Source organism: Portunus trituberculatus, chromosome 46, assembly GCF_017591435.1.
Source record: "Portunus trituberculatus isolate SZX2019 chromosome 46, ASM1759143v1, whole genome shotgun sequence".
Taxonomy (NCBI): Eukaryota; Metazoa; Arthropoda; class Malacostraca; order Decapoda; family Portunidae; genus Portunus; species Portunus trituberculatus.
In genome coordinates, this window is record NC_059300.1 from 13799541 (window position 1) to 13820133 (window position 20593).

Genomic DNA, 20593 nt, shown 5'->3' on the forward strand with positions numbered 1-20593 from the left:
AGAGAGAGAGAGAGAGAGAGAGAGAGAGAGAGAGAGAGAGAGAGAGAGAGAGAGAGAGAGAGAGAGAGAAAACACATACATATGCTGTATATTTAAGCTCTCAGTGAACATAATATTGGTGTATACCTCTTTAGAACTTTTAACTACATCAATCAATAAACATGGATAGAAAAAAAGAAAAAGAAAGAAATAATCTAGCTATGTATATAATTACATATAAAGAAGACACTTCAGGCTCTGCTGTGAGACTAACAGTAAGCCATTAAGGCCCCAGTGTAAGAATAATAAATATAAAAGGTAAGGCACTGCAGTCAACAAGATATCTCTATACACATTACACTTCCATCAACATAACACTATTCTAATCTGCATCACATCTATCAAAACAAGACATCTGACTCTCATGTTTCTCATTATGCATCTAACATTCCTGATATGAATAATGTACAGCATTCAAGAGAATGACACAGAGGATATTTCTAGTCTAGCCACATCACAGGCTGCCACTAAAATTAATCTCTGGTAAAAACAACTGGATGGATCACACAGCTTGCACCTGCTCTATCACATTGATGGCCACTTTGAAAAACATAACTAACAAAGTGAAACTTATTTCAAAAGATACTGAAAAGATGTACAATATGGAATCTGCGAAATGGAGACAGAAAACATCAAAAGCCATGCACTGTTACAGCTTTTACATCAAAGAAGAACTTGGATGCAGATCTTGAGACATCCAAAGAAAAGGCAACAGGCACAAACACTGAACAAAGAATAATGGGAAGGTATAAAAAGAGAAATTTTAGCAAGATGTAGAAGCTTTTGGTGGTTGGGGTACAACAGGCCTGACGTAGGACTGCCCTAGACCACCAACATGTTAGGATATGTAATGAGCCAGAGAATAAGAGGACCAACAATCACTGCAAGATTTCATACTGCAGCGTTACAGTTTTCTTAGTCACAATGGTTTTTTTTTTTTTTTTGTAAGTTATAAAAATCTATGAAAAGAAGACATTAAAGAAAGAATATTTCATCATAATTCTCTTAGAGGCAAATATGTTAAATTCAATAAGGTAGAAGTGAAGCAAGTTCCCTGTGATGATGGCAGAGTGAGAAGCAAGTTTGCTGGCACTGTAAGGGTTTAGTAGGTGAGCAATGATGTGCATGGTGATGTCATCTGGCATAGCACAATGTGAGAGCCTCAGATGGAATGATTGTTGAGACTCAAGGAATATGACTAATAAAACACTAGTTAATTGAGAGAAAAAAAAATCATAAAGAGATATAGCCAATCGTATGAGAAAAATAACTGACAAAAATGCATATCAAAATAAATAAATAAAAAAACTGGATCAAGAACACCAAGACTAACATAACATGGCAATCCCTTAAGGCAAGGCAAACAACAATATATTCCTTACACTTGACACCTAAGCCAAGCACCATCCTACCTTAACACCCCACACTTCCTACTACCAAATCCACACACACACACACACACACACACACACACACACACACACACACACACACACACTTGATAAATACATAAAACAAATAAATAAATAAATATCTAACCCTAAATACACTCACAAAACACACACACACACACACACACACACACACACACACACACACACACAAACCAAATAAATAAATACTAAATAATTACGATACAACTATAATCAAATGACAGATCAATGTGCACTCAACATAATCTAATGCTGGCTGAGACAGAACTGGCCACTACAGTACACACCACACAGCCACTGTTGATTTTCAGCTTGGTATAGACCAGTAAGACTCCCTAAGGAGCCAGGGAGATGTGCTGCCCCTCACTGGTAAGGCTGGAAGGGGAACCATTGTGCTGTAGGATAGAACAAGTAGGGGCGCCTCACCTGAAGGTGCTTGCTCAGGGCCTGTATCTCCAGGGAATGCAGATGCAGCTGAGAAAAGCACTGCTGCATCCCTGCTAACAGCTGTTGATTGATCGTCTCTCCACCTCCTGCAGAAAGAGCTGGCTCAGTACCATCCTCACACTCCCACACACCAACACTATCAATACTATGTATTGTTTATCATAAAAAGTTTACAAGTAATTTAGATATTAGATATTTTTGCTCTCACAAACACAACAATTTACTCATCATTGCATAGAAATGAGTTCATCACAAATAATGAATATGATATCTTTCTAATAAAACTATGGAAAGTCTTACTAATACATACATATATATATATATATATATATATATATATATATATATATATATATATATATATATATACTACTGTCATACCTCGCCGAACACGAATCTCGCGTATACACGAATCGGTAAAATATACTATATTTCGCCGAGCACGACTTTGACTCACAATTGCACGATTTGGTCTCCATTTGAATCTCCCACTGGTCCTGTGTTACTGTCTTATATATGCATATATGTTCACAAAACATTTCTATTAGCATTTTACAAACCTTGCCTCCAAGAAAGGATTGTTTTGTAATGCATAAAGTGAAATCTTACATGAAATACCATAAAGATGATGAGATCGGCCACAGACGGCGGAGATTCCGGCGACTTGGCTGTTTCTTCTTCTTGTGACCTTTTTAGCTTGGCGTGTTTTCTTTCACCACGATATTACATTTGTTTCCAACTTTCCACTCCTGTGTTGCCTGCTATAATGGATATCATATCTTAGTATTTATATACGCTCATGCCATGAGGATAACCTCGACTCCGTGGCAGTGAGTGATAGTGAATTACTAATGAAATACGTAAAACGTCACAAGAAGAAGAAGAAGCGCCAAGTCGCCGGAGTCTCCGCCGTCTGTGGCCGATCTTATCATCTCTGCTTTAATTTTTGGTATTCCATGTTAGATTTCACTTTATGCATTACAAAATAATCCTTTCTTGGAGGCAATACTTGTAAAAAGCTAATAGAAATATATATATATATATATATATATATATATATATATATATATATATATATATATATATATATATATATATATATATTTTTTTTTACCCATGTGGTATGTTGGGGACCAGCCCAGAACGCATCCCCCCTATTTCCATTATTTTCTATGGGAAAATTACGTCCGCTTAACGAATTTTCGCCCTATGAACAGCTTTGACACCCACTATCCTGTTCGTTAAGCGGAATATTACTGTACTAGTACTGTAGTTAAATAAAATGTGTGTTTGGTACTTCATTTATTGTTTTATTTCAGTCTTTTTGGTAAAAAAGTGTTTTTTTTGGGGAGGATTTGGGAACATAACCCCTATTTTCACATTGGGCCTATTATTCATCCAGCACGAATCTTGCCGTGCACGACGAGCTCAGGAACGTAACTGTTGTGTTGGGCGAGGTATGACAGTATATATATATATATGTAACAATGTGGAACAGGTGGGTTGGAGGGTGGTGGAAAGAAACTCAGGAGTAGCAGGAGTATTTTATTTCTCCAACGTTTCGCCCATAGGGCTTCTTCAGAGAGGCTTCTCTGAAGAAGCCCTATGGGCAAACGTTGAGAAATAAAATACTCCTGCTACTCCTGAGTTTCTTTCCACCACCCTCCAACCCATATATATATATATATATATATATATATATATATATATATATATATATATATATATATATATATATATATATATATATATATATATATATATATATATATATATATTTCAATACTACATCTGGTGTTTTAGATGTCTCAACTTTTTATGAAGTGATGAAGTAATGTAACTGAAAATCTAGAGAGGTAAGTAATTGCATGTGCGCAGCATTCTTCTACTCTGGGTATTTGCACTTCTATTTGTATAATGAATTATAAGAGAAGTTTGCCACAATCAAGATCTTGCAGTAAGAGTTGGGAGGAATGAAATTAGAGGAAAGATGTTGGAGTTACTAGGCTGGAATTAATCAAGAACAAGACCCACCTAATATCCACTAACATACTGCAGTTTTGTAAGCACGAATACTTAATACATTGATTTTCAATTAAAAAGTTTAATGTATTATATTAGCAAGGAAAAAAGAGGAAGAGAATGAGAACAAATTAAGGAAAATTAGTGATCCACAAAAGAAAAAATCAAAGGAGAAAGAACGGAAGCCAGGAAAGAATGAAAGATTCACTAAACATAAAGTCCACTACAACCAAGTTAACTTGCAGCATTTCCTGACCTTGAGAAGCCAGAGCAAGGGAGCCCAGGCCAGCATAGGCAGACATTGGAGTAAGTGCCTGACTGGGAGGAGCCACAGGGGGCAGGGAGGTAGGAGTGAGATCTGGCAAGAGGGGTGGCACCAGCTGGGGATGATAAGGGGAAGCCCTGGAACTTCCCATGACATGACTCTGCTCCTGGCGAAGGCTTTCCTGCAGGGTGTTGATGGTCCCCTGTACTTGGTTAAGCTGAAAGACAATTGATCATCAGCACCTGACATGTGAGACAAGATGCAGAGATAAGCTTTGAAACAGAAACAATGATCAACAGAAAAACAAACTTGCATTACCTACAATAAAAGTGAATCACAGTTTGCAAACAAATTATGTTCCTTTAAGGTCTCTATAAATCAAAACATGGAACAACTGAAATTCTTAATGTTTCCATTTAATGCTTTATAATACATTTATGACCAATCCTTTTATTATTTCATTATAAATGGGATAAAAGACAAAAACATGTATTCATTAAACTTGAAGATTCATAAACTGAATAGTCAGGTATCAAGATTTATGAGTATGTCTTGCCTTCACCACAGCAAAGGCTACAATGATGCTAAGCCAATCTAAGCCATCACAGCTTTGGGCCCAGGCTGTGCAGTGTGCATGTCTAGATGCCACCTGCAGACCTCACCTGATTGAGAGCAGTATTGAGGCTGTGCTGGGTCTGCATTGTTGTGTTGGAAGGAGACTTATAGTTGGGACCTTCAGGTGTGCCTACAGATTCCCACAGGGCCTTGGGAGCACTGCTTGATCCTGGGAGGAATAATCACAAAATCAGTCTTACATGAAAGCATTGGAATGCCTTCCCAGCAACGAATGAACTTATTCAAGTTGATCATCTACACTGCAAAACTGAACAACTTAAACAAAGCTCATATTCAAGAATGCACACACAAGTTGTCTATCTTTAATTCGATCCCACCAACCTTGAAGCACAATAGTGAGATCTTGACCACTGTTTTTTTTTTTTTTTTTTTTTTTTTCCTTATGTTAGGGCATATAGTGCCTGTAGGCATACTTGAAGAGTATATGTGCGAAGCGCTGTTCAGCTTAGTGGCGCAGGCAATTTTATTTATAGTGGTACCCGTACTAAAGCCCATATCACCACCCGAGCTCATCTTCGATGTAACCACCTGGGTATCATGGTGACATGTAGGTAACTTTAAACCACTCGAAAAATGGCATAGCTTCAGAGCGGTATGTGGTGGGATTCGAACCTACATGTGGACGTCTGCCCAATCCCACGCTCACCACCTTATTCACTACACCACCGCCTCCCTAACACCAAACATCTATCAGGGCACAGGTCTTGTGCCTGCCTCTTGGCAGAGATCATATCAAATGTTACATCTTTGATGTTCAATTCATACATATAATTTTCCCATAAGATGTTTAAGAACTTCTTTTCTCAAGAAATGAGCATCATAACATGGTAAACAGTAAAAAAAACAAGATAATGAGCCTCACTAAGGCGATTGTGCTTAGTCCTGGTGGGAGTAGGAAGAGTGGCAGACAGGTTGTTGACAGAGAGGCGGCCTGAGTCCTGCCGGCGGCGGTGCTGGCTGGCTGAGTGACGGTTACGGTCCTTGGGAGACATGGCTCCTGGCGGTGGCGGTGGCTGCGGCGGGCGGACCTGGCTTCGTGGAGGGAGATCTGCTTCATCTTCATCGATCAGGTCATCATCACTGAAGGAAAAACATATTATAGTACAAATGGCAAATCTTAAATATGCTACAACTAATAAATGAAATATTTTGAATATTAGGAAGATGAAAGAACAAATCACTTGAGAAAAAGGCTTACAAAAAATATACTAAAGAATGTTACAAGGCAGTTGTGAAACCAAGACCAATAATAAAGTAGGTATTAAGTTATAGAGGAATTATAACTGCTTTAATCAACCATACAGATAAGTCTGTTCTTAATTCACTACAAGTATTCTACATTTTTTAGAATATCTTTTTATTGAAACATGAATTACTATTGTTCTGAAAGACACATTCCATGTCAACAATAGTTAGCCTCCATCAGCCACAAGCATCTCACACACTTTCACCAAATAAGCTATAAAGAAAGCAACCAGAAGTTGTCTTCACCTGGACTGCTGATAATGATTGTCAGAGAAGTGGTGCAGTGGTGCTGCTTCGCCCCAAGTGGCTGCTCCACTGGTGCCCCGAGTCTCCCCGAGGTGGTCAGATGTGTCGGAGACGTTGTCTGAGATATTATCAGAGATGTTATCCATGTTGAGGGAGGAGGACTTGCCCATGCGCCTCATGAGGGCCTCCAGTGCATTCTTCTTCTGTCGCAGTTCCTCCTGCAAGGCTAAAACTTGGGCCAGGCGTGGATCTTCTGCTGCTCCACCTCCCCTGCTGCTGCTGCCCCCACTGTTGCCCTGCCATAATGCCTGCAACATCCCAATAAAGGCATCATCACATCAGAATTTCAACTCTCACTACTTCATTACACAGCAATATCTTCGTCACTTCACCTTTTCCATATTTACTTTATACAATACATACAATACCACAAACAACTTCAACATAATCATCACCACCATCTCATTTGTCCTTTTCTTTTGATTCTAGCCTTTACTTCACTTCATTAACTCTAAATATCTGCCTATCTTTCTTTTATTTTCATATGTACAAATTAATTCCTTTTCACAACCAATATCTGACTTCCAGCTGTCCCTCCCACAGCCATGCTTCTGCTGTAACAAACCTGTGGCTGCTTCTTGATGGCACCCTTCTCATGCCCATGCCTTGACCTCTCGTTGACAGCAGATACTCGCGTGCTGGTTTTGTTGAGTCGTTGCTGCATGGCAGAAATTTCCCGGCTCTCCTGTGAGTCTCGGCCTAGCCCTGGCCCAGTCTCACTGCGGCCTGCACTGCCCCTTGAAAGAGAGACTTCGTTGAGATCAAGAATAGTTGTTTCCCACTAAATCTCTCTTCCATGCATCAGAGCAATACAATGGAAAGAAGCAAATCCAGCTGATGGCTTTTTTCACCACCCAGTCGAAAGTGGATGCCTTCCAGAAGCAGAACAAAAGCAATCTGACTGATGAGTATCACACAGACATGTCAAACTCATTTAATTCATAACATTTTCAAAACTTGTGCTAAATCATGATAACAAGCATACACTGGTCACAGATCCAACATTCTGCAGCTGAAGGCAAGTAAAACAGAGTGTCAAGAGTTCACTGACAGTGCACTTTTTGATGAGTAAAATGCAATACTATGTTCTGGTTTTCAATAGAGATGGTCTGAGATTTATGAGCATTACTCTGTCAAGTAGTACATGTAAAGGAATCACAAAGTTTGATGGAAACAATGAACTACAGTGATAGTATGGCTGAGAATCACATCAATCAGAGAAGAGGGGAGAAGGAAGGAGGTACAAATACTTACATACGAGGAGGGCGAGTAGGGCACCTGGAGAGCCTGCCTAAGTCCTCTTCTATCTCTACAGATCTCTGTGGGGCAGGGAGGCTTAGGGGAGCAGGCCGGCTGGGATCAGGGAAGTCCTCCTGTGGGTCAAGACATTGAGGTGATGCTGGAGAGAGAGAGAGAGAGAGAGAGAGAGAGAGAGAGAGAGAGAGAGAGAGAGAGAGAGAGAGAGAGAGAAAATACTGCTCTCTTAGCCTTACTGTATATCCTGGACACAGTTTTCCATGCTTAAACACACACACTCTTTCTCTCCATCTCAACTAACATGACAATTTTTTCTAATAACAATTAACATTATTTCTTCTCACTTTCTCTCACTTCCACCCTTATCATATGTCCTTTTACTTCCATCCAGTTTTTTTATGATCCTCTTTCATATTCCTTTCTCACTTAAACCTACTAGCACCTATTTTCCTTTAAAATTCCCTGGTTTCTAATAGCTTCCCTCCTCTTTCTTCTTTTCCTGTTGTTCTACTCCTCTCCTCTCCTCCATCCCTTCTGTCTGCCTTAAGATCTGGAACTAGGTGGTTTGAGGCTCATGGCTTGAAGATTACTACTTCAATTCTCCCTCATAATAGTTTCTTAGTGAAACAGACAGCACATTTGTAACTACACTGGCACCATGACTCAACACTTTTCCTTTCCTACTCTACCTTCCCATCTCACCTCAGCTTCCTCCAGTATAGCCAGGTAGTCCTGAGGCAACACGTCTCGCAGATTTTGTCCACTCTGACGTGCTTGACTGATCATAGTGATGACCTCCTCCATCTTGGCCAGCCGCTCCTTGGCTTTTGACAGCTGACTGCAACACAGGTGGAACAGATGAAGGGATAGTGATGGTTGAATGTAAATATGGATAAGTGATTGGTAAGGATGATAAGAAGGATTATCAAAGAGAGGTTACAGATCACAAAGGTGAGTGGATGGGGAAGAAGAATCATCAGGAATGGATTGATGGAAAATATCACCATTAGTGGAGCATTTGGCCAAGTTTACCTAATTGCAGTAAATAGCACTAAAGTTAATCTTGTGCTCTTCTACCTCTCATAATAAAAGAATCAAAACAATCTGTGTTTGACATTAATCACTATAGTCTTTCCACTCTATGAAGTCCGTTCAGGGTGGGGCAGGTATGGTCGTTTACAACTAGCCATGCTGCCAAATCAACATTTGTATACATGCGTCTCTCTCTTATTTATCATCCATGTGGTGTTTGAAAGTGATATTTGATGTATTGCGTGTATAGTAAAGGAAGTTACACAGTACAATGAGTGTCTATGTTTACGATGATAACTACGATTTGCATAAATTCTATGGCATGTGGCAGCGTTTTTTTCCCATGTTGCCACGTTGGTGGTGGTGGTGGTGTCCCCTTTCATCTCTCCGCTGGGCGCTGGTTCAAGTCAGGCCAGGCCAGAGTTATCAGGTTGGCAGGTTTCCCGCCAAATGTGGCGGTTTTATATATATATATATATATATATATATATATATATATATATATATATATATATATATATATATATATATATATATACCCACACACACACACACAAAGGGGTTTTCTGAAAGTTTGAAAGAAAATGGACCAAAAACTAAGGTGCCGGAGTATTATTTATTATTATTCATTTCAACTTTTTTCCACACTACCTAAATAATAATAATGATAATAATAGTAATAATAATAATAATAATAATAATTACAGAGAGAGAGAGAGAGATTAACAGATGGGTGGTGGGTCGGTACTTAATCTGATAATTGGGAGTCGAACTGGCAACGTCGCACTCATGGGAATTCCAGAATGTGCCCTGCCCTGAACGGACTTCATAGAGTGGAAAGACTATAGTATAATGTAAGCATCAATACTAGTCACACGAATGCACCAAATACTTTCCATGACATTGTGAAAAAGACTTCTCTTCTTATTCAACACTGGAAAAAGCAGACTAAAAAATTTTGCTCAAATTACTCGTATTCCCACTTAAAAAGTTCAACCAATTTTATTTACTTGTATTTTGCAGCTATTTCTGGATTCTGCCTTTCAGCTTCGGTCAGAACAATCTTCTTGCCAGACACCTCCAAGACCTCTCCTGCCACAGCTCCCTCCAGCTCCCCACTAGCAGGTGGCAAGGAACAGGCACCTTCAACCTGCTGAAACCATCACAGCACAATATGGATAGAACACATTTATCTAAACATTACCCCTGCTCTATGTATGGGTGCATCTCTGTATGTAAGTGTGTGAGATGAAAAAATAATCTCAAACAAAATAATGTTCTTTTCAAAACAGAGCTGAGTAATATAGAAAAATTGCCAGCAGATACTATTCTGTTTAATCCTGCACATGATTTACCCTTAGGACAGCAGTAACTGATAACACTCCTTATCAGAGCCAATGGTGTGTCACTTACCTCCCTCACTTCCTGCCGTGCCATGTTGACCATGTTGGCCATATCAAGCATCTTCTTCATGTCACTCAGCTGCTTCTGGAGAGAACTTAGCTGAGCCTTACGGGACTGCAGCTCCTCTGATGCCTGGCTAACAGATTCAGCAGCTGCTCTCACACTAGCTGTCTGACTAATAGAACTTACACTTCCCTTCCCATTGACACTAGGCACAGAAGCTGCCAATGTGGATGGTGGTGCTGTCTCATCCCCCATGCCAGAGTGGGTGTTAGACACGGGGATGTGGTTCAAGTCTGGAGTCCCAGCAGGAGCATCAGAGACTGGGTGGTGACCACCTTCCTCACCTGCACCATCTGGAAAAAGGTATATCAGAACCTTTAGGGTCAAGTATGTCAAGCTACATGTTGATACCTTATCTATTTTGCACTCAAGCATCTCTCTCTCTCTCTCTCTCCTGCTTCATCCTCTGCCATGCCTATCACTAGCTCACACTTTCAAGCCACACCACAAATCTGACCTCATTTCGATCCTTCACTTTATCACTGGCATCTATCCTACTTCCTCTGTTACTGCTCTGCCATGTAAGATACCCACCCAACCCTTACCCTTACCTCTCTCCTCCTGCTGCCTCACCAACTGAAATCTTTTAAGTCTGGCAACTACATCAGTGAGCTGCCGCCGCCTGCTGGCCAGAAGACTCAACTTGTTGTTTATGTCTGCTTGACCCTCTTCATCAGCAGCCATATCCTGGGGACAGCCACAACAGAGCCTCAACACAATGAAGGACACACACAAATAATGCACATGCAAATGTATATCTGCATAAACACACACACACACACCTGTGCCCTGTTGGAGTAAACAGAAGTGAGCCGCTCCACCTTATCCAGCAAAGCCTGGAAGTCCACCAATGCACGTGTCACCTCTGCCAATGGCCAATTCTCGGCTCCTGGGATGGGGTCCTCCTCTCCCTCCGCAGTATCACCAGAAGCAGAAGCATCACCAGCTCCCTGCTGCAGGAGACGCTGCTTCTCCTCATGAATGCCCTGACGCTGCCGCTTGAGATTGGCCAGGCGCTCCTGGGTGGCCTGGAGGGGAGGCAAGGCAGGGTGGGCATGGGTGTGTTAGAGGAGCATGGAAGACAGGATGGAAGTTAGCTGGAAATTACTATAGTTATGCTGGTAATGGTAGAGGAAAATGAAGGTAGTGGGTGATAAATGGGTTGGAGGTAAAATTATAAGAGTTAGGAAGGGGGATGGTTATACAGAAGTATAAGCTTTGGAGTTAATGTTAGAGTTACTGCCTCTCTTCCCTCAAGGTGACCCAGGAGGGCCTGGTCAGCCTCATAGCAAAGTAAGGGAACAAAAACAGCAGTGAAAGGAACAGAAACAAACTTTAATTGTGGTTACACACTGGAACCCAAAAAGTGATTACACCCAAGGACTCTGCAACCTAAGAAGTGAACAATAAAAAGCAATTAAAATAACCAAATATTACAGCAAAACAAAACAATGAAGCAAAGAACTGATGATTCTTGTTTCATAAAAGAATTTGAAATAAAACATTTCACATTTATAACAGTTCAAAAACTTCCATTACCATTACTATAATCCTTTTCTTGACTTTATATTTAAATCTCATGTCTTGCTGCTAGACAGATCCTTTAGCACAGAAATACTTTCAAATATTAGATTCTTGCTTCTAAGTTCCCTTCATTGACACCAAAATACTTATTCTTCTTCCCATCACTACCTCTATATAGCTATTCAATGACTACAATAAAGCCAACACATAAACCAAACAGACATAGTAAAATAGTTCACCTTGTAGCGTGTCAAGAGGTCTTCCCTGCGCGCTATGCTGGCTCTCATCTGGCTCATGATGGCCACAGACTCCTCCTGACTTGCTGCAAGGCGATCCTGCAGCGAGCGAACGTTTTCCGAGCTCATGGTGCGCACATTGTCAGTGCTGATCATTCCCACAAGACGGCTGCCTTCCTCTGCCGCCTGTCAACACAGCCCAGGTGCCACTCATAATACATGCCTCAAGGCTAGCCAAGATATTGCTTCTCAGGATACAACAGTTTGGCCTTAAGTGAATATATTACAATACATATTTGTTATTTCATGAATAACAATACAAGTTATCAGTAAATCAAGTAAACTTTATGACCCAATTTTCCTGATATGTCATTAAAAATGTAATCAGTTTGTTCTAATATTGATGCTGCATACAGAATTTAAAACAGTTATTCTCAGCCCAAGATTCATCTTCCCCTGAGATAAAATATGAAGGTAGTGAGAAGCTACAAAAAAGTTAATCAATTTGGAAAGCTGATTCACTCTCACACACATACCTGCACACACACACACACACACACACAAATGAATAATGAAACTATTGAGCAACTGTGACACTGACTGGCTCATCTCGGCCATTGACTTGTGCTGCAGGAGAGCCACTTGGTGCTGTGCTTTGCTGCGTCCCATTGGCCACCTGTGCAGCAGCCTGGATTCAGAGGAAGGGGAAGTAAGTCAGTACCAGTATTTGCATACCATCTGATGTGGTCTATCATTTATAATATTCAGAAACCATATTTTGCCTAATACCATGTTCTTATACAAGAGAAATAGAACATCCCTACATTCATATCTTGATCATTATGGCAGAGTAGCAGAGAACATAACTGTCCTAAACACAATTTACAAGCATAATGATAATAACAGTGGCTGTGACTGTCTCATCTCTGACTTACTGGAATACAGGCCTTGCAATAAACATTTAATATCACTGTAGAAAGTTAGTAATCTATAACATTTATTGAAGAAAGCCAGACTAGTAGAGGAGTCAGTTTAATACCTGCAACCAAATATTCTCATGCAAATAAATGCGCACGACAACAGCACAACACCAAGGTAAGAATGGATAAGTTACCTTATTAAGGACAAGAGACCTTGCTAGAATGTCCAAATACTCTTCCTCCTGCTGCTGGAGAGACTTATTGAGGTGAACATAGCGAGCATAAATGTCACTCTGTAAGCTCTTTGGGGGTAGGGATGAAGGACAGACATGAAAGACAACAGAGTGCAGTTAGTAACACCATACAAACCAACACAATATACAGCATCATCTTGCATGTTATACATATTTATCTACTACTAGAAAATACAACAAGATGTAACACTGGTAGTAGTTCCATCATACATCATGTGCAATATTAACAAAGAGAATAACAATTTTAGTCCCAAACAGAATCATAAGACTCTATATAGCCAATTTCTGCTCTGTATGGTAAGATCAAACCACTATCTCACAAATGTTTCAACACTTCATTGACTACATACAATGTCAATGGCATCTGTGACCAGCACCACCACCACAACCTCCACTGACACCAGAATGGCTTGGCAGACATGGAATGTATTTCTTACCAGTACTAGTTCATCACACAGTACTATTTTCATTAGTAAGGTTAAACACAAACATATACACACACACACACACACACAAAATAACCTCTCTATTTTCGGCAGCCTGGGCCTTGAGTTTGGCTTCAGAACCCCTGAGATCCCTGAGCACCTTGGCCAGGGTATTGTACTGCCCCACCTTAGACTACACCACCAGAGAAGCAACACATTAGCTCAATAATACAAAAAAAAAGATGAGAAAAAAATTAAGTCACGGATATAACAGAAAAATATGAGAAATTAAATAGAAGTGATAAGTCCTTTACAGATGTATTCCCACACACCTATACTATATACACATGTGATGAAAGTTACACTCTAGAAACTCGTTACATCATCACTGTTCTCTTAATTTCCAATATATTCTATTTTTATATGTAACCTAATGTTAGAGAGAGAGAGAGAGAGAGAGAGAGAGAGAGAGAGAGAGAGAGAGAGAGAGAGAGAGAGAGAGAGAGAGAGATTCAGTAATGTACTTGAGGGAGACAATACATACAGTGTCTCCCTGCTGCTCCAGTGCAGCCATAGCAGCAGTGGTCTGCTGGATGTACCCCTGAATTTGCTGCAGCTTCTCCACAATCTTCTTCTTATCCACACCCTGTAAGGAAATGGTATGATAGGCCTCCATGAGGAGAGAAGGGGGAGGCTTCTGTAGCATAGAAGTGAAGTGAAGTGAGGGGGAAAGAGACTGACATATTAGTGACACAATAAAACAATGGAGGGTGTTGCACATGAGTATGATGTAACCATATAAAAAGCATGATTTCTTATGCTATCCCCACTGCTATTACTGCATCCAGTGTTACATCATAGTTATAATCTTCATTACATCATGTTCAGTTATAATCTTCAGAGGCCAGCTTCTGTTTCTAATTCAGAGCAGCTGGACAGAGAGATTATAAAGAGAGAGGGCCACCCTTAGCCTCAGGGAAGCAATACTTACTGTCATGTCCACCATGGAGGAGGCAGTCTGGGCTGCAGCCACCATGTCCACTCCCGCAGCACCACCTGAGGCAGCTGGCCCATTGGAGGTAGCTGCAGGCCCAGCAGAGGAGGAAGGACTGGCCAGGGACACCGTGGAGGCATTACTCACTCCTGATTCTGTGCGGGAGCGGCTCAGGGAGTGGTCTTGTTCGTTGCTGGGATGAAGGAAAAAATAATAAGGGTGGACATCATACCAAAAACACACCATACCAAACAGTGAAGATACGTGTCTCCTCTGTTGCTTACCTCGTGTTCCTGCCACCGCTGCCACCCTGGTGGTCATCCTCAGTGTCAGAGAAAGTCATGTTGAGGAGGATGGAGGACAACTGGTGGAGAGGCACAGAGAAGCCCCCACGAGTGCGAGGTAAGGACCGGCGAGAGCTGCTACGGGATGCAGGTGCCTCGGGGGGCAGCCGTGGGGCACGCTCTGTCGGAGGTGGGGGGGGAAGGAATGGTTGGTGAAGTATGTTTCAGTCTTTATTCTTCCTACATTGTATATATAATGTGTGTGTGTGTGTGTGTGTGTGTGTGAAATCAATTTATGGAGAGAAATGATAAGTGTGGTGGACGTAGATGACAAAGTGAATACATCACCATTTTTTGACAGATATATGAAAAGTATTAGAGAGTAGAATAAGTTTTAATTAGTTTTGAGAAGGAATATTACATGTGATGTCTGGCTGTCTTAAAAATTAGTCAAACAAAGAAACAAAATGAAAATTTGGCAATGGTGTTTACCTGGACTCTGGAGGAGGTTGATATCTGAGCCAGAATGTTGTTGTTGTTGTTGTTGCTGCTCCTGTCCCAGGATAAGGTGCTCACTCTCCAACAGTGCTTCAAGCTCCTCCCAGTCCTCCTACACGACAGTGAAGAGGACAATACTTAGTTACTTTTATATATACCTGCAACAACTATTGATCTATCTACATATCCCTACATCCCTTCCTCTGGTAAACTCCAGAACTCCCTGCCTACTTCTGCATTACCTCTTACCTGTGATTCATACTCCATTACGAGGCAAGTTTCTAGACACCCCATAATTCTAGATACTAACTTCAAGAGTCTGCTTCAAGGCCAGGCACCTTTTTTTTTTTTTTTTTTTTGTCATTTTTGTTGTCCACGACTGTATTGTTGCAGAAAAGGGAATGTCTTGATAGTCTACGAGTGCGGGCGCGCGCACACTCGCACACACACACACACACACACCGCGTAGTGTAGTGGTTAGCACGCTCGACTCACAATCACAATCGAGAGGGTCCGGGTTCAAGTCCCGGAAAGCGGCGAGGCAAATGGGCAAGCCTCTTAATGTGTAGCCCCTGTTCACCTAGCAGTAAATAGGTATGGGATGTAACTCGAGGGGTTGTGGCCTCGCTTTCCCGGTGTGTGGAGTGTGTTGTGGTTTCAGTCCTACCCGAAGATCGGTCTATGAGCTCTGAGCTCGCTCAGTAATGGGGAAAACTGGCTGGGTAACCAGCAGGCAACCGTGGTGAATTACACACACACACACACACACACACACACACACACACACACACACACCGCGTAGTGTAGTGGTTAGCACGCTCGACTCACAATCGAGAGGGCCGGGTTCGAATCCCGGTAAGCGGCGAGGCAAATGGGCAAGTCTCTTAAATGTGTGGCCCCTGTTCACCTAGCAGTAAATAGGTACGGGATGTAACTCGAGGGGTTGTGGCCTTGCTTTCCCGGTGTGTGGAGTGTGTTATGTGGTCTCAGTCCTACCCGAAGATCGGTCTATGAGCTCTGAGCTTGCTCCGTAATGGGGAAGACTGGCTGGGTGACCAGCAGACGACCGAGGTGAATCACACATACCGCGTAGTGTAGTGGTTAGCACGCTCGACTCGCAATCGAGAAGACCAGGTTCGAGTCCCGTGGCGGCGAGGCAAATGGGCAAACCTCTTAACGTGTGGCCCCTGTTCACCTAGCAGTGAATAGGTACGGGATGTAACTCGACGGGTTGTGGCCTCGCTTTCCCGGTGTGTGGAGTGTGTTGTGGTCTCAGTCCTACCCGAAGATCGGTCTATGAACTCTGAGCTCGCTCTGTAATGGGGAAGACTGGCTGGGTGACCAGCAGACGACTGAGGTGAATTACACACACACACACTCTCTCTCTCTCTCTCTCTCTCGACAATTTAAGACGGCCGGAGCAACATACTGTATACGTAATCGTGGTGGCAGAAACTAAAACACATGTGCGTCAGCACCAAGCAAAGGAACATGCCACATCTCAAATCTCACATCCACATCCACATCACCGACCCAGTTTAGATGCGGCTATTTTTGCGTGCACAGTGTTGGCAGGCGTGGTGAGAGGGGGAGAGATGCTGAGATGCCAGGGGGAGAGGTATGTGGGGAAGAGGGTGACTGGTGGGACACGTCTCTGAGGAAGTAGAAACAAGCAATGAAGTTTCTATAGGAGAGAGAGAGAGAGAGAGAGAGAGAGAGAGAGAGAGAGAGAGAGAGAGAGAGGGGTGCAACAGATGCGTATATAAGTACCTACTATGCACATTATTTCATGAGACGGGCCAGGAAGGAAAGGGAGGGGGGGAAAGAATGCGAGGATTATGCGAAATATGGCAGACGGGCCAGGAAGGAAAAGGAGGGGGGGAAAGAATGCGAGGATTATATGAAATATGGCAAATACTTAAAAAAAAAAAAAAACCCCATCCAGCAAAATCTCTTATAACTAAAGAAATAAATAACAAATAAAATAATACAATTAGGAAAGAAACAGCTGAAAGGGAGGGCAGTTTAGTTAACAGGGAAAAGAGAGAAAGGGGAGACGTCAGTGAAAGATACAGACGGGAAAGAGAGGAAGGGGCAAGAGAAGGGATGGGGTGGTAGGTAGTAAGAAGGGAGGCGGGTCATGGGGAAGGGAGTGGCAAGGTGATGGAGGACAGAGTGGTGAGTGATAGAAAAGGAAGTGTTGTGAGTGCGTGGTGAGATGGAAGATGTTACAAGAAGAGGAAACAGAAGGGAAGGGGGAAGAATGGCAACTTAACCCCTTCTATACTGGAACACATTTGTATTTTGAGATTTGTGTACGATTAGACCATTCTATTGACATTGGGAAGGGTCTATGGAGGTTACAAGATTAACACCACAGTCTTCACTACTTTAATCCTCCACATGAGTTTCTGAAGTTGTATAAAATCACCAAATAATAAGCAGAAGAAATATGGAAACGCGTCATGGTACTGAAGGCTGGGTACTGGGAGCAGAGGGAAGGAAAGAACGATCGAGGTAAGGTACAAGACACGCACTCTTGTAGCTCTTCTATTTCTGTTCCACAAATCAAATGAGTTACATCGCCAGTCACCACCACTTGCCATCCAACACGCCACAATCCTTCACAGCCACCAACCCCAACCCCACCCCACGCATCCCTACATCGTCACCGTCACAACACCGTTACTAGCCATCGCCTCTCTAAACCCTAAACAAAATGCCCCTCTGCCACCATCAACACTCATATACATAATCTTCCACTATATTTATTACCATCACAATCATCACTACTATTACCCTGAGAGAGAGAGAGAGAGAGAGAGAGAGAGAGAGAGAATCTTTCATGATGCCAATTCTTCTTTCAGTTTCATCAATGGACTACATTTTTCCAAAAAACAAATACAATAAAATATATCTTCCTTTCAAGCTAACACGCGTCACGCGCCATTAACTTTTTAACAACCTACGCAATCTATTGCCACACTTTTCACTGAGATTGGTGAGTAACTCAACGACAGCAATTGTCACATGGGTGTTGCTCCTGATGAGTTCCAGCCCCTGGCCAATCGGTAAAGCTCCTCACTCCTCAGTCCTCGGGCTTACCCTGTGCCAAAATCTCGAAGACTCCTAGCGGTGACAACTGATAAGGGCAGTGCACAGAGCCTACACCTAAATCTTTCAATGGAAACGTTCACTCTGTCTGATGTTTCAGCTGGGTTAATCCTGCAAACTAACGCAAGAGAAGGCCTATGAGCTACTTACTGTATGATGTCCACAACAAGCTCTCCGTTTCCTATCTTCCTTCGACGGAAGCGACACAGCCTACACATTCATATTCATTTACATGAAGTCAAAGATTATCAAGTCGTGAAAATTTTTCCAAGTACTCTAATATTAAGATGGTAGTTTATTTGCAGTAAATTGAATTTCCATACACATACAATGCAAGAATAATAGCCAATGCAGTCAGTAGTAACAGCCATCTCTTGACGGCTGCCCGTGACACGTTTACGAAACTGCGCATTTCTTGATTTCAGTGAGCATGACGGAAGGCAAATACCACCCATGTAATGTAACAATTAAATGTATGTTCGGCAGAAACCCATCCACCACCTCTCCTGACCTATCCTCACCGCGGGCTTCATGAAGCATCCACATTCCCCTCAGCGGCAGGCGCCTCGTGGCCGCCGCCACACCGCCGGCGGCCCACTACGGAAATAGCCCTAAGTAACCCGATGGACAGATGCTGGTGAACGTAAAATTGCGTCTTCAACACATCCGGCGCTCAAGTTGGCCCCGGACTGAGAGGAATGAAGGGAAGACACGAAAACCACGAGGGAAGGTGAATGGACAACCTCACCTGTGGCAGTGGCCCTCCTCAACCTGGTGCTGCGGGTGCCTCACTGACACCCACACCCACAGGCTTGCCTGCCAAGTGCCAACACGCACACGTGAGAGGCCCTCTCGTGGGCTTCAGGCAACCTTTATCATTCTCGCAGCCTCGCTACAGTGCCCCAAAGGACAAAGGTGGTCCCGGCCAGAAGCAGGGAGTGGAAAAACCTGCTGAGTACCTCCCCAGGCGGTGAGCTGCGAGAAACGCTCTAGTGAACACTTAACTTGTCTGAATACATCCTTGAACAACGCTATGTCTGAGAGAGAGAGAGAGAGAGAGAGAGAGAGAGAGAGAGAGAGAGAGAGAGAGAGAGAGAAACATTTCCTTTACACAACATACTATACATCACAAGGTAAGGCAATGGCAGTGCACAGATATCTTGTGGCAGCGTGAGGATCATGATTATTTTAAGCCTGCAGATAACAAGGGAAGCCATCACAGCCATCTCATCCCACCACAAGGTATGACAATCTATGCAGGATATCTTAGAGCAAAGGAGTGCCAGTGTCCATAAGTTTAGATATAAGGTGAACACAAACTGGTCACAACAAAAAACCAAGAAGAAACATAACAAGAAAAAAAAAATCTCTCAAAACCCAAAGATGGATACATTATGAACTTCAATGCAGCACTTAATTTACCTGATAGAAAAGCAAGACAGGACAACCCAACACTACTGGATGGTGTGTCTGTGAGGTCAGTAAGGTGCCATATCTAAGACCTCAGTGACCACAGTATTCCAGCTCTGCCCAAACCTATGGTCTGTAACCCTCACCAACAAAAAGGGACTTGCTTTTTATGATATGTAAGAGAAATGGATCATTGAGTAGTGTGGTGTGGAGCATTAGGTGAGAATTTTAAGTGGCCAATAGTCAAGGTTGTATATCATCCCAGCAGCTGCTACCCTCGATTCATGTCACACTTCACAGCCTCCAAGATCATTCATTCAATGGTGGTGCGGAGCTGCTCCACTTGTTATGGTGTGGAGAGCCTTCCAGTGTTATACAACACCACCATAATGAATCATGGAAATACATCTTCTCTGTGACCATTTACTTGAGTCTTTTGAGATATAGCATGCTGCATAATGACCTTGAAGCAGTATGGAGGTCCATGTCACTGCCAAATCAGTGAGGCAGTGGCTCAGGCTGTGTGGTGATCTTTTAAGACTGGCCTGCTAATTGGTATAACTTGAACACAATCAAGAATAAGTCATCATCAAATGGTAGATGAACCACCACAACTGCTTTACAGTGTCTAAACTCCTACAATACAAACTGCTCTTCGGGACAGTAGTAGTTCCAACCAACACTTCATGGTGTTTGTTGACAGCTTTTCTGCATATTTATAAGTGTGTGTAGGAGGTGCATGCAGATGCCTACAAAGTACAGATTTAAGGGATAATAGATTCCTT

The 20593-nt window shown here is 42.3% G+C and overlaps 1 protein-coding gene across 15 annotated transcripts in view; it reads right to left on the reverse strand.

Annotated features, from left to right (window-relative positions):
- LOC123520093 overlaps positions 1–20593 on the reverse strand; it is a 56092-nt gene that overhangs the window by 27732 nt on the left and 7767 nt on the right. For 6 of the 15 annotated variants that reach the window (XR_006679168.1, XM_045281996.1, XM_045281988.1 and 3 more), the window contains exons 3-21: positions 15279–15396; positions 14787–14967; positions 14500–14695; positions 14053–14154; positions 13024–13131; positions 12511–12597; positions 11913–12095; positions 10932–11177; positions 10701–10836; positions 10096–10442; positions 9693–9835; positions 8353–8488; positions 7648–7766; positions 6959–7130; positions 6334–6641; positions 5705–5922; positions 4869–4990; positions 4198–4423; positions 1899–2005 (exon numbers count right to left, since the gene is read on the reverse strand). Coding sequence is in view for 14 of the 15 variants with exons in the window: in XM_045281996.1 (XP_045137931.1) it covers positions 1899–2005; positions 4198–4423; positions 4869–4990; positions 5705–5922; positions 6334–6641; positions 6959–7130; positions 7648–7766; positions 8353–8488; positions 9693–9835; positions 10096–10442; positions 10701–10836; positions 10932–11177; positions 11913–12095; positions 12511–12597; positions 13024–13131; positions 14053–14154; positions 14500–14695; positions 14787–14967; positions 15279–15396 (3255 nt within the window). In the remaining variant the exon portion in view is untranslated. Of the gene's footprint in view, positions 1–1898; positions 2006–4197; positions 4424–4868; positions 4991–5704; positions 5923–6333; positions 6642–6958; positions 7131–7647; positions 7767–8352; positions 8489–9692; positions 9836–10095; positions 10443–10700; positions 10837–10931; positions 11178–11912; positions 12096–12510; positions 12598–13023; positions 13132–13605; positions 13702–14052; positions 14155–14499; positions 14696–14786; positions 14968–15278; positions 15397–16817; positions 16931–18919; positions 19068–19146; positions 19293–20593 lie in introns of those variants that run through there. The other 9 variants (XM_045281997.1, XM_045281991.1, XM_045281998.1 and 6 more) reach the window with 9 other exon arrangements.